General features: G+C 34.6%; 1 protein-coding gene across 1 annotated transcript in view; it reads left to right on the forward strand.

Moving 5' to 3' along the window:
* Positions 1–17,478, forward strand: part of GPATCH2 (G-patch domain containing 2) — a 127,279-nt gene that overhangs the window by 78,341 nt on the left and 31,460 nt on the right. Inside the window, exons 6-8 of the mRNA XM_050893237.1 lie at positions 9,272–9,336; positions 12,077–12,116; positions 15,461–15,531. Of these exons, the coding sequence (XP_050749194.1) occupies positions 9,272–9,336; positions 12,077–12,116; positions 15,461–15,531 (176 nt within the window). The remainder of the gene's footprint in view (positions 1–9,271; positions 9,337–12,076; positions 12,117–15,460; positions 15,532–17,478) is intronic.

Here is a 17,478-nt window from a genome sequence, read left to right on the forward strand (position 1 = left end):
TTCTTCATGTGGGAAATTGTTAGGTACGCTGCTATCAGCATTCTCTTGTGCCCAGTCTTCCAATCATCTCATTCTCCTGAAAATAGTTTGGGTATTGTGTGTTTTTTGTTGTCCAGGTTGTAATATAGCTCATTCGGTGCCCCTGTTAAAAACAAAAGGTAACGAGATTTTCATGCAAATGGGACTTGACTGGTTCAAGACTTTAAGGCTGTGCAGAACTGTAGGTGCTACAATAGGAAACCATTCGGCGGCTGAGAGGGAGAGGAGAGTTATCCTAGCAGATCAGTTCTGCCCACCTCTGTCTAGGGCTGCTAATCCTAACTGCTTTCCCAGTCACTGGAAGTGTAGTAGTGTGGAAAAGATGGGACAGAAAGAATGGGACCTCACTGTACTTCTGTCTGCTACGAGCCTTTTTTCAGTGAGATAAGGCTGTTAGCTTCAGTGCAATGCAGGCAGCAGGGCATGCTGTTTAATTGCAGTGGCTGGCCGTTTGTTTTTCATTTAGTTACAATTTATTAAACCAAAATCCCTTTCTCTTTTGAAAATAAAAAGGCATTTCTTGCAGTCTGCATTCTACTCATAGTACTTTTCATCTGTTTTCTGGTAATAGTCAAAATCTAACATTAGAGTGTCTAAATATGTTCATGGCTATATAGATTAATGGAACTGATGTCAGCATGTTTAAAATGAGTTTTAATGTATAAGTGAAGTGAAAAGACTTTAAAACAAATTATTTGGCTCGAAGCTGCATTTATATGGTGTATGTTTCAAGCTAATAATCAGGGCTTACTGTGGGTCAGCATGTCATATCCCGGTGGTGTCTAGTGAGATGGAGGGTTATCTTATATGTCAGCCAGATAACCCTGTGAACAATTTTGAGCAGTGGAGATAATGGGACTGAATTCTGAAATGAGGTAAAATTCTGAAATGGGGCAGAATTCAGAACAGGAGCTGGAAATATCACAGAGTACAGTGTCGTGTGTGAGCACTGTACGGCTGCTTATGAATGCAATCACCTTTTGGCATCAGTAGTCGCTTATATTTGACAATAATCCTTGTTGATAGAGTGCAATTAAAATGTGGGAGAATGGCAAATCAGGTACATATTCCTATAGAAAAGAAAGTGAAGTAAAAAAATTACTTCCTTGCTACTGGTGCTATCTTTTTATTTTTTTGATCTAATCTTTATTTTTTGTAGTTGAACACAGATATTGCATGGTAATCTAATAAGTATTTTTTGCAATGTTTTGGACATCTTTTACTCTCCTCTCTTCAAGTTGTGCTGTGCACAATTATTGTGTTTTAAAAAAAATTATGGTTTATTCTCCTTTTTTTCTCAATGAAAATGTAATTTTTATGTACTTTGAGGAAATTGTAGATCATCTTTGGCAATAGAAGCGCTTTCATACTTCAGTTTTTTCATTTTTTTATTCTGTATTTTACTGTTTTTAATTTTATAAGTAAGGAAAAGACCAAATTTGTTGCAGATTTATGAAAAGAATAGTTATGTAGTCTCTGGTTTCATACTTTCTCAGATGACGCAACAGGCTTTCTAATTGTGCATCTAAATCAAACCATTGATTGAAGTAATTCAGTCTTCATACAAAATCTATAACTTATATAAACAAATTATAAACTACTTGAGTTTCAGGTTTGTTTCCACCTTTAGAGCTAGCACAGTATATCCTGCTGAATTCCGTTACCAGCTTTTGGAAAATGGACTTTTGCATGTGTATATTTACGTTATATATTTTGACAAATCTTAGGAGCACTGGTATTAAAGGTATTTTTTTCCCACTGTCTATTGTATCACTCATCTTGTGTTTGCCTTTTATTTTTAGCTGTAACATGAACTATTTAGCACTGTCGAGCATATTCTTTCTGTTAGCATTTCTTCACACGCTTGATAACCACAGTTGTAACTCATAGCAAAAGCTTTGTGACTTCTGTAGCCTTTGGTCAGCCAGTAGAGGCCACTCATAGCTTGCTACTGAAGCTGGGCGGTGATTTGAAAATGGGGGTTTTGTTGTGTGCATGGGTTTTTTAATCCACTCTGAGCAAGCTTATGCTACCATGAACTGTCATAGTATGACTTGTACCTGCAAAGAGATCTGTTATGAGTAATTCTGCTTATACATGTAAATGCATTTAATATTGACATTTTTCTGTTTCCTATAATAAGTCCCATGACAGTAGGAATAAAAATCACCTTCAGCAGTATACTTCAAGCGGTCTTAAAGCAAATGCTTTGATGACATCCTTTGTTGTTGGTGCAATCTTTACTGTCATTATATCACATTACTTTAATGAAGTAAGAAAAAGCTATTACAGATTCGGGGGGGGCGGGCAAAGGAGAGTCTTGTTTGTATGTTTTTCTTGTTTTTCCCAAATGAGGAACTGAGCTGCAGAAAAAAACTTACCAAAGGTCAAAACAGCAAGTCTGCAGCAGAACAAGGAATTGAACCTGCATCTCCCAGGTCAAGGCTAGTATCCTAATCACTGCTCTGCTCCTTCCTCCTGTCTATATCACCGTGTGGGCAACTTCACTTATTGATGATAATTTTACAAGTAAAAACATTATTTCAGCATTTTAGATCATTCTTAATAAGGATACAGTCCCAGCAGTACTGGAATCAAAATCCTGTTGACTTAGTGAAGCTAAGATTTCACCCTAGAAGTTTATATCTAAACAGACAGCTAAAGTATCATAATAAAGATTTTTCTATACACAGCATATTACTGCAGCATTTAATTAGTAGCTCTTTGTACTAAGAGAAATTTAGTTTCATTTAAATAAAATTTGTTAAATGTTAGCTATTTACAGAGTAATGAAGTAGCAAAATTTTGGCCATTGTTTTGTTGCCATATCTGATACAGTTCAGCTGCCCTGAAGATTTTCCCTTTCCTAATATAAAAAATTGAAATAGTGGTGCTGTGTGGTGTGTTTATGCAGTCCTGAGGTTCTTACATTTGCCTTTTAACAAGGAATTGGTTTAATTTAAAAAAAAAAAAAAAAAATATTCTGGTTTACATTTTCTTCTTGAGACTTATAAATCAGTCCATTTTTTGCAGTGCTGTGAGCTGCTGGTGAAGCAATGGTGCCACATAGTACTATTTCATATTAAATATTAGGAATCTCAAAAGAAACTCTCCTACTGACTTCCTGGCAGATAGGACACTTGCATTTTTCACTCTACATGGTGCTTTCTCTATAGACCAAATAATATTTTACATTATACACTAGTACTTATTTTCTCTGCTTTAATAGCTACTCCAGTGTTACCGTATCACATACCTAAAGGCAGTGTGTATGCAGTAATGTATATCATTACAATGCATCATTAAACTTATTCTGTTGCCTATTCTATAGTATATAAAAGCTTGTCCCTTTGACAAAGATTTAGGACAAAACATGGTCTGTGATATTTTCTGCTAGTGTTACCATTTAAAACAAACAAAAAACCTTACAGCCAGGCCAGTCTTTTTTCAAAAGTCTTTTTTGTTTTAAATTTATAATTATTTAATTTCAAATTCAGGTTTTTATCTTAAAAGCAGCAGAGAAAAACTGTGTAATAGCCAAGATTTACAAAGAAATTCCCTGTTTTGCTTTTATACATAACATTTAAATTTTCCATATTTCTCTGAAGGAGCTATGTTCAATAGTGGACTTTTCTTCTTTTAATCTCCAATACTGTAGTTCTTCTTTTCCATCTGTTAATCATTCAGTTGAAAACCATATATGAAGAGATAGAGGTATTTTGATCAGTTGTGTGAAAAGAAATGTAGGGAAAACTCTTAACAGTGTGTGAAATCACTAGAGAGACTGGGGAGCTGGGACATATTCTTTAACTCCAAGAAACTTACTGATTCTCATTTTATCTAGGATGTTTAGCTCTTTCATTTCTTTTTTTTTTTTTTATTAAGAGAAAACAATAAAACATGTAGAGGGAGATGTGTGTTTGTTTTAGGATTAAAGTCCACGTCTTTTGACCTATTTTTCTTGAGGTTTTTCTCCTTCCTTATCACTTGCATATATTTTGCAAGCAGAATGGCAATGTTCCATTGATTTTTGCAACACTGTGTTAGTAAGAGGTCAATTTTAAAGAATTATAACTAGAGTAACAAGAAGCTGGCAGAGAACTATTTGCCAGTGAACCATGTCTTCATGAAGACTTTGTAGAGTTTGACTGAGCATCACTTAAAGGTACATTAAAGAGATGCTTCTCTGGAATGGTCAATTTGGGCCCTTCAGCAAGAGTGTGCTTGTAGAGGGAATAAAAATGTAATGTCAAGGTAGGTTTATGGCAATGATTCAGTAATGTATACAGGTAGTGTTCAAGCAACCTGTGACTGTACTGTAGACGTTTTGCTCCCTCTCACTCCAGTGGTATGACCAACTGGTCAAAAGAGGTGATTATCCCACTGTATTCAGTGTTGATGCGGGCTCACCTTGAGTACTGTGTGCAGTTCTGAGCCCCACAGTTGAAGAAGGATGTGAAGGTCCTCGAATGCGTCCAGAGGAGGGCAGCAAAGCTGGTGACAGGGCTGGAAGGCATGTCCTGTGAGGAGCGGCTAAGGACTTTGGGCTTGCCTGGTTTGGAGAAAAGGAGGCTGAGAGGTGACCTTACTGTTCTTTACAGCTTCCTGAGGAGGTGAAGTGGAGAGGGAGATGCTGATCTCTTCTCCCTGGGATCCAGTGATAGGACGCATGGGAATGGTTCAAGCTGCACCAGGGCAGGTTTAGGCTGGACATTAGGAAGCATTTCTTTACCGAGAGGGTGGTGGAACACTGGAACAAGCTTCCTAGAGAGGTGGTTGATGCCCCAAGCCTGTCAGCATTTAAGAGGCATTTGGATGATGCCCTTAATAACATGCTTTAACTTGGTCAGCCCTGAATTGGTCAGGCAGTTGGACTAGATGATCATTGTAGGTCCCTTCCAACTGAAATACTCTATTCTATATTATTAGCATTTAAAAATAAGAGTTGCTGTGCTCAACATTATTTCTGCAGAGTGAAATCCTCTATCTTTCTTGTCCTTCTTTTTCTGTTTAATCCCACCATCTTTCCATATATCACTTCTGAAGTTTGTCATGTGTAGTATCTCGGGCAGCAGTATACAATGTTGTGTATTTTGAGGCAAAACCTCTTAGTCTTGAATACTTTTCCATTTTACTGTGTCCATCAGTATAGGTCATAATTTCTTAGGCAAAGCAATCTTTGCAAAACAGGAAGAGTACTTTGCCTCTGAGTTGGAGTACCTGTGTTTCAGGGTCTCTGAAAACAGTATTCAACCACCACCTTGTTGTCTTGTTCAAGCAATGGTAAAAGGAATTGTATCCAAAAGAAATTAAGAGTTCCAAAGATGACCCTAATCTTTATTCATATTAAAACAGTTATAGCAGCTGTAGATTACAATATCTCTTGTGCAATATGTTGCTGGAGAGACTTTGCACAGGAGGAAGATAACAACTAAGGAGGCTCAAAGGTTTCCCTAGTTTCCTTTTACACTCCTACTTATTTTGCTGCTTTATGCAACTAAGCCACAGTAAAGACTGCAACACAGTTGGGCTGTGTGAAGACCCATGATATTTCTTTTGTACTTTTTGAAGGTCAATATTGTTCCTCATCCTCTAGGATATAATTCTTAGTCATTTGCTACATCTAGTAAGTTTTTAAAAAGCTGCTATTCTTAATTAGAGGAAATAGTTAGAAATACTTCCACTTTTTATATTATTTATAGTTACCTAAGTTCCAGTATGAGTCTGATTATGTTCAGTTATGGGCTAGTGTGACTTCTAGAAACACAGACTATTAAATATACTGCTAAAAAGCTTGAAAGAGGTTATTGGGCATTTCCTAGGTATTTTAATGTGTCATAGGAAGGAACTTTTGAAGCCAGAATTCTGTTCGTGTTGTGTATGAACTTTAAAGCATGCCATGGCATTTTTTCCCAGAAGTTTTTCCATCAAAAGATTGGAAAAAATTATTACTATATTTATATTATTAGAAAAAAATCTGCTGCATTTTTTCCTGTAAAGCACGTGGCAAGAGTAGTCTACAGCACTTGTTGGACATTATCAAAGTGTGCTTTTTCAGGTTGCACTTAACTTGCCCATGGCTCAGATCTTTGTTACAAAAAAGAGAAGGCACCCCCTCCCTCACTTTTTCGGAGGGAACAGTAACATAAAGACATCAGACATAAGCAATGAGAATTTGATGAGAAGGAAGACAAGCCCACTTCAGTTCCAACGTCTTTTCTCAGATGGCTCAGTCTTGGTCACCTTGACCCCTGTGGCTAAGAACCATCAAGGACCATAGCCATCAGTGCTAACTATACAGTATCAGCTCTATGATATTGTGTACTCACAGCTAATTTAGCATACAAGTGTCAAAAACTAACACTCTTGTGTATATAAGGAGGATGTTTAATAGCGTGTAAGAATTGAATGTTACCAAGAAGAGTGTTGTTAATGAATGAACTTAGTTTAAAGTTTAAAACAGGCCTGATCTGTCGGTCTTCTGAACACTCCCATCACAGCAATTTTGATTCCCTGATACACGTGTGTGCATGCAGACGTGCACACTAGCATACGTTCAATTGCAAAAAAAAAAACCTAGTTGTGCAAACCTTCAGTGCTGTTTGTTCTTAGTTACCCGATGGAAAGCTAGTACTTACTTTACCCCCTGATTTCTTCTTGTGCACTGGGATTTCATCACCTAAGACAATTCTAGATAACTATGCATTTTTCTGCCTGAATAAAGAATCTGAACAGTCGAGGGGGTATTTGTTTTGATTTTAGTGTACTGCAATCTGCTGCCACTTTCTGGAGCAATTGGCGCTCTCTTCTGTGGAGATTCAGCAGATCTTTGGACTAGTTTTTTCTAATAGTGAGTTAGCAGATGAAGATGGACTGTAGGTTTTGTTTTGGCTTTTTACACCCTAGATGAGTTTTGCAAATAGGAATTCATTTACATTAACATAATGTGAATCTTACAATAATCAGCATTCAGTTTTATGCAAAGATCTATATATATGCATTATGAGTTTGTTTAGTTTTATAAAAATTCTGTGGCTGCTTGGTAACTGAAGCTATCTGAGATGTGCAAGAGAAACCTGAGCAGTGTACTTTGTGATCAGTTGTAACTGTATTCCAAGCAAGTTCATATTCTCATATAAATTAGTGGAAAAACATACTTCTGCGGTTTATATATCATTTTAAAACTGGCAATTTATCAAGTGATTTTTCTTGAAATTTCTGTGCTTATTAAATTTCAGATTATGTATTTTGAGTAAGCTGAAAACTTAAACTTGTTTCCTTAAGTATGGCTGCAAGTAAACAACCAATTTTAGTCCAGAAAATAGCTTTTGCTTCTGTCAACATGTTGTTTATTTTCTCCCTGAGATAAAAAGTTCAGTTTTCTGATATTTGTACCAAGATAAAGTCTGTAAACAAGATTAATATAGTGTGGAAAAGGTTGTCAGCAGCCCTGGCAAAGGAAATAAGTTGCCTGTACGCAGAACATACTGTAAACTGAATAAAAGTGTCAGGTCCACCATGAGATAATGTGATCATGAACCTCTAACAAAGCATGACATAGGCACAGTCGGCTTTTCTTATAGCCACAGTGTAGAAAATGGATTACTATATTCCAGGGATACCCACTGGAATAGCATGAAAACCTCATTTTGAGATTAATGCAAGATGTAACTCTCGAGCTGAGCTACATGTTTACCTATAGTGTTAAAGTAACGGTTTAGTTATTAATCTTGAAATTTGGAAATTACATATTAAAATACTTGCTCGTATTTCTAGGTCTGTCTTCGTGAATTGACATTTCTCACTCTTATTATTTAGGTGAACTGTGACATTGCAAAAGTAACGTTTGGTCACTGTTTTATTATTGTCATGTGGCCTTGTAAGGCCTCAGTAAGTCTAGTAAAACAGTAAATTCCAAATGCAGGTAAAGCAGTAGGTGCTGTTCTCCCATGTAGCTGCCATGATTTCCTCTACTAGGGATTTGTATGTTTGCATAGATTTTTCTGCGGTAAGGCATTACCATTTCTTTTCAATCACGATCAGCCAGAAAAGTGGCAGCAGCTTAGGGTTTCTCAGTTCGGCCCCAAGTGACATCATTCTTCAGGTCAAAGAAACAGATTTTGGTCAAATACCTTAACCACATGGAGCTTTCAAATTATTCAATGAGTGTTCTTTGAAAGTTTTCCAGACTTGGAGCTCTGACTGCCCTGGCTTTTCTCCGTCATGACACCAGATGAATAGGGAAATTTTTCTTTAAAAGTTGGGCGCATTGTTCTTTTAATAAAGAGTCGGCTGCTTTTATCTGTGAATCTTCTGCTTATGTACTTTTGGCAAGCCTGAGACACATAAATGTATTATCATTGAGTTTTTGTGGTCTCCTTTCAAAACTGGCAGAGCATCTGACTTCATTCCCCTCTGGTCATCTACTGGCTATAAAACTATCTCCAAGGAACTGAAACTTTATTCCTGCATTCTTTCCAACAGGAATAGTTTGCCTTCTGCTCTGGTTCTTCGAGCATGAGTTTCATCAGGTGGTCTCATTCTTCTGCTTTTACCTGTCTACGTGTGCAGACAAATTAAGCAGATTCTAAAAATAAACATAAAGCTGTTTGAATGCATTCTTGAGCAATACCAGAATATCATCTGCAAAAGTCTGCATGTGCTATCATGCATTCTTAAGATCATTCTTAAATTGAGCATATTATGTATTTTTGGCTTCAGTATGTATAAAGCACTAGACAAGGACTACGGTACAGTGTGGTAACAATTATTTTATCTTTGCTTTCTGTCCCACATCAACTTGAATTTCAAAAGCTTTGTGTTGGGATACAAAGACTGGGAGCGTTTTTTAATAAATTTATTGCTGTATTATCCATAAATAAGGATAGTATGTTGAATATGATTTTCAAAACATTTAACTTTCATTTTTCGGCGATAATGTGCTTCATGGACTTTTCAACAGTAACTTAGGCCCCTGACATCTGTAAATGTCTGATATCTGACATCCAATCAGAATTATACATAAAGAATTTTGGTAAGTATTGTATAGCACTTTCTGCATTCAGACTTTACTTAAAAATTGCAGATATCGCTAATTGCATTTACTGTACCTAGTGTACTGTCTCTATTTTGTATTTAGTATTTGTGATATGTTTTCTTAATAAACAATCACTGTGTGCATATGCTTCTCCATTATTCAAAGACTTTTTTTTTCCTACTTTTTTTCCATTAGATAACTCCAGGACCAGGCGGTAGCAGGAAAACGGTTCACTTGTCCCAGGATTCTCTTCACCATGAGTGAGTATCAGTAATAGGATCAGTTACAACTTTTTATTATTGTTTGCTTTACAGTAGTACCTCTGTCCCAAAGCCACAGTTTACAACTGTACAAACATGTGATAAGAGCCTCAGCTCAGTTGCATAATGATCTTTATTTAATAATAATATTTATAATCCTTTGTAATTCATTTTATGTTTCTTAAGGAAATGTGAAGTTCAATGCTTTGTAAATGTGTTTTTATTAACTTGCTAAGTATATGCTTTCCTAAAACACAACATTTTTTAAGACTAGATACCAAATCTGGGTTGTTTAAAAAGACCTGCTTTATTTTTCTCCAAAAGGAAATTCAGAAATGCCAAGCTTGAATATATGAAAATAAACAAGCATCACATCTTTGAGTCTTAAACATGATGTATTATGTGAGGAAGAAGGTCATCATAAATTCCACAAAAAGACATTGAATTATTTGCTTAGATACATGTAAATAGGGAGTGTCATTCAGTTCATTTCGTTACTCCAGTGTGCCGTTACTGCAAACTCTTACTCTGTTCACCTGACAACATTTGGCAACATTATTTCTTGGTTATCTCTTTTGAATACTTACAATAAGAACATTAAATTTTCCTATATTTTCCAAATCAGAAATCTAAAACACAGACACACATGATTAGGAAATAATATATTTGGGGAAACATTTATATGTTCTAGCTGCTACTAGATGTAGCATCCACAGTTTAAAACAAAACTTGCCAAAGCATATATACTACAAACATCAGATCCTCAGTACCAACTGTTTTATGCTACTAATCCACTTCTGTTGCACCCCATAACTTGCTAATGTGTGTGTTGACTAAAGAGGTTGTGATTTCATAAGTTATTTCTACTCTAAAGTAATTCAACGGGTATTTTATGGGTTTTACTTTTGTTGATTTTATTAAAACAAACAAGCAAACAAATAATACTGTAATTAAGTGAATGGACAAAATCATAAAAATAGTGTGATATGAATATCACTTTCTCATTACAAGAGGTCTTATTCTTTATGAAGGATTTTTAATGTCTAAATATGAGATGCATTCAAATTACTTTGGTATGTTTTTTCAATAGAAATATGTTTTACTAATAATTTAATCTGTAATCCACTGATTTGTCACAAACCAGCAGAGTTTATGTGGAGGAGGATACCCCAGTTTGCTGCTCCTTCTTGAGCGTTTGCTGTTGACACTGGTCAGAGACAAGACACTCATCTATGTGGAATTTAGATCTAACCCATTATATTTCTTATCTTCATCAGCTTCTGGATGTTTGTGACCTTATTTGTTGGGTCACTCACAAAGGTCATGGTTTTTCTTTTCATCCACTGCCAACATCTAAGTTGTGTGTACGTGAAATCTCCCTGTTTTCCTCAGATTTCGAAGTATTTGGTGCAGTTGATGAACATTTCATGTCCAAAATATATAAATGTCTACCTTATCTCAAGGGATACTTTTAACTTTATTGCTGTCATTCCTTTTTCATTTCCAACTTCTCTTCCTTCATCACATTAAAAGTAGAAAAAGGAGTTAGCGGTATGCAGGTTTTGGTGACAGCTGGTCTTGTATACAAGAATGAAAGGGTTGGCTGCTCATCAGCAAATTCACAAAAAGTGAGTGACAAAAAGCCACAAAACTTTCAGATTTGTGACTTAAAAAAATAATAATTTAGGTGAGACAATTCCATGGAATCTGCTTCTTAGTATATTAATTAAAGTAAAAATTTTAGTGTCATTATGTGGCTGCTGTGGGGAAAAAATGAGAGTAAACTATTGAATTTAACTACTTCAGAAGAAGCATGATTAGGTTAAGCTTATAATCTTTGATTACACTTCCAGAGGAACTTACAAGCATAATAGCAGATAATGTGATGGTCTTTTTGTGCAATATTATAATGAATGGAATTATTTTATCCTTTGCCCAAAATCTATTGCTTGCTTACATGAGTAGTATCTAGGTACTATATGTAATTTCAGATCCCCCTTGTTTTAGTTGTTTTTTCCTTCTCCTTTTCATTTTGCAAGTGTCAAGATTTGCCATAGGTTTGTATAATGCTTACTACAGCTCCACTGAGATGATAATTCAGTTCTATGGGATCACAGTGTGTATGTGAACCAGTATTAATATGCTTTTACTGCTATTGAGGGAAAAGTCACGTTGTGAGTTCTTGTCCCTGCATGTCAACGCCTTAGTCCAAATTTTCGTCTCTAAGAAATAAGGCTACCAATAGTCAAAATTGTGCAGTTGTATGGAGATATGAAGCCACTGAATTTATGGACTTTGAATTTCACTTTAGTTTCAAACTCAGACCTCAGTTTGTGAAATAATACATTAACAGCTACCAGGTAGTCCACAGTACTTAAAGATCTTTTCAGCTGTAATCATTAATAAGTAACACTTCAGTACTAAAAATGGGATTACTTTTATTTATAGCACATGCATTATAGTATATTAAAGTACTATCATTTATTTTAGCTTGTTTGACAAAATATAATTACCTATAAAGCCAATAGCTACTCAGAAATGAAATTTGTGGTGCATTCTTTCAAAACTGTTACAGACTTAGAGAGTTCAATAAAAATATCCCATTAAAATAAAGCATAGCCAAAGGCTGTATTTTCCTGGCAGACAATAAAATACCCAAAAGCACGCACAGACTGGTCATATGACAGCATGTGCTTTGTTAGTTATATTGTTAAACCTGTCTTTTCTTTTTCTCCCACAGCCACTGGTTTAGCCCTGGGGCTAGGAAGGAACATAGCCAGGTAAGAACTGCTTTGATCAAGAACAGTTTACTTGAGATGTATAAAGGAATTTAACTACCTCTACTCCAGAGGTAGTGGGCTAATATTTTAAGAAATTATAGACAAAGCAGGTATGATTTCATATTTTCTTGTAAGGAAACATATTAACAGCAGTGCATTTCAAAAAGTCCCTTAATTAAAAATCTTTAATTAGTCACTTAATTTCAGTTAAGTATCTTTGAGTTTTAACAGGTTAAATTAAAAGTTTGAGTATTATTTTTTTTTAATGATTTTGTTAATCATAGTATCTCCAAATGTTGCATTTCTCAAAATGCTGGAAAGCAAAACATTTGACTCAAAATCAAGAAATAAAGAACAGTGACAAGAGTGGGCAGGCTTCTACGGGAAGATCTTCAGTTCCATTTTTCTGCATTTCATTGGTTAAAATGACCACAGCAGTAAAAAAGGAACTGTTAGAGCTCCATCATGGTGCAGATATTGGTGAAAATATCTCACTAGTTTGTCGTCTGAGCCCCTACAATGTAGTCCCTAGGAGGTCCAAGCCTAGAGATGTGGTTGAGGGAATGTGAAGACATGTTTAATATTTGATTAGCGACATGGCACTTATTTCTTTAGCTTGTCTTCAGACGTGGAGAAATACCTTCCTTTATGGATGGTAGTAATGTCTAAACAGAACATACTGTCCAAGAACTATAAAATGTGAAAATAAGTCTGGTTTCATTTCATAAATGTATAGTTAACTTCAACTATTCAGTAAAAGTAGCTGAATATATCATCAATGCATTGAAATTTAAGACTAAAGTTCCATAGTACATTTTTTAAGTTGGTAAAAATTGATATGACACAGTTGATTTCATTAGATCTGTGCCAGTTCACTAGTACATTTACAAATTTAAATAGACTTGAAACTTCAAAAGAAAGTAAGATCTATAGAATCTTTGGAGGGTTCATCTTAGAATGACCCATTATGAACACTTGTATCTCCAGTAAGTCATATTTTAAATCGGTGTATGCTCTTTCATGTCCCCTCCCCCTTCTTTTGAACTCCAGAGTAAGCTGAATCTCTCAAAGTTATATTACTTACCCAAAACTGCCGGAGTGGATAAAACATAGTACAGTTTTAGCTGTAAATTGTGAACTTCTAACATGTTACAGTAAGCTGACTGACACTTAACATCTAAATAGGTGGCTTTATATGGTTCACATTTAACTCTCATTATTTTGAAACACATTTCCTAGTAGAAGAAACACATAAAAAAGAGCATTTTAAATATGAGCATGCTTTGTCTTAATCGTGATAAAAAGTTCTCTTGGGCTAATCTTTATCCTGTTCCTGAAATTTTTATGCTATAAGTAGTCAAATTCGCTAGGTTAGAATGAGTTTGAGTGATTATTTTTTTTAAATTGGATTTTTTAGTATATTGATTGTCTCACATAACAGAGTAGTTAATTGAAGGTGTACCATTTACTTCTTTAAAAGATTCTAAGCTTAAAACAGGTTGGAAGTTTCCATGCTGAGAAATACATTAACCTATATCATACATACTGGCAGTATCAATTCAGCATAGAGTGTGAGAAACATCTGCTTAGCTGGTATATAATGACAAATTGATTTATTTTTCTCAGATAATAGTACATTTGAATTAATTTTAAATTTCATGTGTTTATTTCATATTTCCGAAGAGCTATGTTTTCAGAGTTTATCTGAAGTTCACTGTATTTGTAACTTACAGATTACTAATGGATTGTGAAGTAAAGCTAATGTCATCAAATAATATAGGTGTTACTGGCACAGAATGGGTTATTTTTTTCAGACAACTAAGAGAAATGAGAATAATGATGCAATGTAATTTTGACAGTTTTGACAGCCTATAAAATTCTCACTAAATTTGCAAAGGTTCATACTGTGTAACTATTGGTTGCATGGGTTTACTACTTTCTCTTTTAATTAATTTCTGGAGTTTAAGTTATTATGTTAGAACACAAGTAACTAACTAGCCAAATTTAAAGTCTGGCAGGTGATCTGTATTTGTACATGCTATAACTGCAATTTATTTATCAGCCAGAGAATATTGATAACAATAAGACTGTTCTACTTAGCTTGATCATGAAATAGATACACATTGTATGAATGTCATGCTGGTAAAAATTGTGGCTACACTTAAATCTGAATTGTAAGTGCTCTGATTCGTTGACAGTAAGAAAATGAAAAAATTATTTTGCAAAAATATATCAGAGCAAGGTGCCTTACCTTTATGTGTCCTTCAGATTGCCTTTTAAAATGAGACTATACTATTACTGCATCTGAGAACTAGGTAGTTGAAATGATGAGGAGCATTCCTTATGCAAGAAGCAAGCTATAGAGAGTTGGGGAAAAATTAATCAAGTGTAACTTTATAGATAGGTGTCTCTTTTTGGAGTCCATGCTCATGTACAACATTAAGGTGTGGTTGGCCAAGTCATAAAGTTCATAATTTCCTAATTTCCAGTGGACTTCTAAATGTGTTTGCTGTGAATATTGGCTGTGAACAGACCTGTAGTCTGTTTCTAAATAGTGTTTAATTCTATACTTTCTTCAATGTGATTAGTTTCAAGAAACATTTGTATTTTTTTATACCGTCGAGTTTTAATTTCTTTACTGTAACTTTTTGACAGTCGTTTTTTACTGTTACTGCCACTTTACTCATCCTGACAAATATGCTGGAAATAGACTTCTGAGTATTGGAGACAGTCTGAATGAAAAGTCTTCCTTTATTTGTCTAAAAATAAATAGAGTAAATTGGAGCTTGTTTGAGAAGCTGAGTCACCGTTTGAGTTAAATAAATCCTTCATTATTCCTACTTCCCCACTATTATGGGAAGCTTTAATACCGTGTTTTTGTTGATTCTGCAACTTTCAAATTACAAAAGCTCCTGGGGCTTAGAAGAGTTTATAGCTGTTTCATAACTGCTTAGATACAAGTGCCAACCTGAGTAGTTTTTCATAATTTACGTGTTCTCCAACACTTTTCGTTATAGAATTTTGAAAATTGAAATTGTGAAAATTGTAAAATTTTACAGATAAGTTAATTGTGAAATTGTGAATTACATGGCTTTCTAATATACTTTGAGAATGCTTTAATTTTTACATTTTCAATCATTTAGGAATTTTAAATTGATGGATATATCTTGAAATATTAGCTATTATTGTAAAATTCTATTAGATGTCCCTCTGTTTTAGAGTCTTGGGTGAAAACTATTGAAAGATTACTCAAGACAGGAAAGAATGGCATTGTCAGGATGACATTTCTGAAAAGCAAATAAAGGCATTGCTTGTGAGACTGTTCTGAACATTTTTTTTAATAGCTTCAACTCTTGAGAGACAACCGATCGGAGAGAGGACACAAGAAGAACAGCTCTGTAAAAACAGCTAGCAGGTAAGTTAATGCTGCGGCTGTCATTAATACTGTGTATGAATTTGTTGATTTCTTAACTCTCAAATTTTTATGTAAGAAATTATACCATTCTTTTAGGGTATTTTCAGAGGTCTTCTGGTTTTTTGTGATTTACTTTCAAGAATTTCTTTTATATGGCATAATCTTTGCCTAAAATATAGGTATTAGACTTTATTGGTGACTATAGCCAACTACACTTACTAAACTCTTTAGTAAACATCAGAATTAAATGGATGCCAAAGTAAGGTTTGTGTTTCTGCCATGGAAGTTAAGTGCTAAAAATGTATAAAATTACCATTATGCATACATGTGTTTGAAATCAAGAAGATAACTCAAATACTGTAACACTTAAATTGTTTTATATCATATTTTGACAATAAAAATTTCATTGTGAAGACTTATTAAAAACAAATCTAGTTCTGTCCTCCAGCTTCTTTCCTTCCCCACAAAAGACAAAAAATTCAACACTGAACTGAGGGGCACTGGTCTAGGAGTCTGTTCCTAGAGGGTTTTTTATGTACCTGTTACCTGCTGAATCTATTCTGCCAAATAATTGTTTTAATTCTAGTATTTTTTAAAATCAGAAACTACAGAAATGTTTCCCTTGCTATGCACAACACCTTACACAATTTTTATGTTGTTCTGTAAAGATGACAATGTTCTATCAAATTACTTTTTTCTAAAAGTTATAATAGATTTATATCATCATGTAACACTATGGTTTTGAGTAAGAGAGTTGTCTTTCAGGCACTTGTCTTTTAGTATATATGTGGTCATCCTGAAATAAGTTTTTAATATTGTTAAGTACTTGCTTTGAGTACCTGGAAAAGGAGACCAATACTTCTTTCAAAAATATGCATATTAAATATGAATCCATTTCATTGTATACAAGTTCTGGTTACATGTTCTAAAACATTGGTTATGCAAGTGTTGGTCATTCATTTTCAGAAATTGTAGTTATCTTTGTCTATTAAACCTTTTATATTAAGCCAAAAAAATTTTGAAAATTTCTGCATACGTTTTCTGGCAAGCACACTTGTTAAATCATATTTTTGCTCAGAGTTTTAGAATGAGTTCACTTTAGATATGAATTTTCACCGTAAATGCACTCTTACTACCAGGCTGCTTACGTGAAACTGAGAGTATAAAGTGGATATCAAGTGATCAGTAAGAAACAGATTATATTTAAAGTCATTTTAGGATCTTGTTTATGCTATAGCAATGTAAAATGGTGTCTGAGGAATTCAGAATCATAACTTACGTGTTTGTTATTCTGGCCAGTGAAGCTCTTGTGAAGTGATTGCTACCTACCCGAGCAGTTAGAATAGAGATTTTTAAAATGGCATTAAATACCTGAAGTGATCTCCAGCCTCTCTTCATGTCCAATCAGCAGTACGTTAGTAGACCTTTTTCCCTATAAACATCTGGCAGGGTTGTGTAGAAGCAATAGGTGGCAAATCCAAGACTGAAGACTGACATTTTCCATAAAATATCTGTAATATCGAAGTAAGACTTACATAAACCATTATTATGACTTACATAAACCCACGGTACTTTATCATACTGTAATACCCTTAAAACCAGCAAGGTCACCTGCTAACATCTCTTGGTACCATCATCTCTGTTTTCAAAGGCTTTTTCCTCCAGATGAAGTCAGGTTATTTCAAAATAGCTGTTTGTGCTTTTTCAGAAAACCACTGTTTTCTCTGCCTCCCACAGAAACTTTACTGTTAGTTCTTTAAAGTGACTTGAAGAGAAATTCTCAATCTTCTATGAAAATGATATTTTTAACAGGCCATCTGCTGTCTTAGAATATCAAGTTACATACATCTTATTTACAAGATGTATATTGAACAAATTTTAACATTCTTGCTACAGTTTAGCTGCTGAAAATGAGAATTTAATTTGCACAATGTGCAAATGTTTTTT

The sequence above is a fragment of the Gymnogyps californianus genome, chromosome 3 (genome assembly GCF_018139145.2).
Source record: "Gymnogyps californianus isolate 813 chromosome 3, ASM1813914v2, whole genome shotgun sequence".
Classification (NCBI taxonomy): Eukaryota; Metazoa; Chordata; class Aves; order Accipitriformes; family Cathartidae; genus Gymnogyps; species Gymnogyps californianus.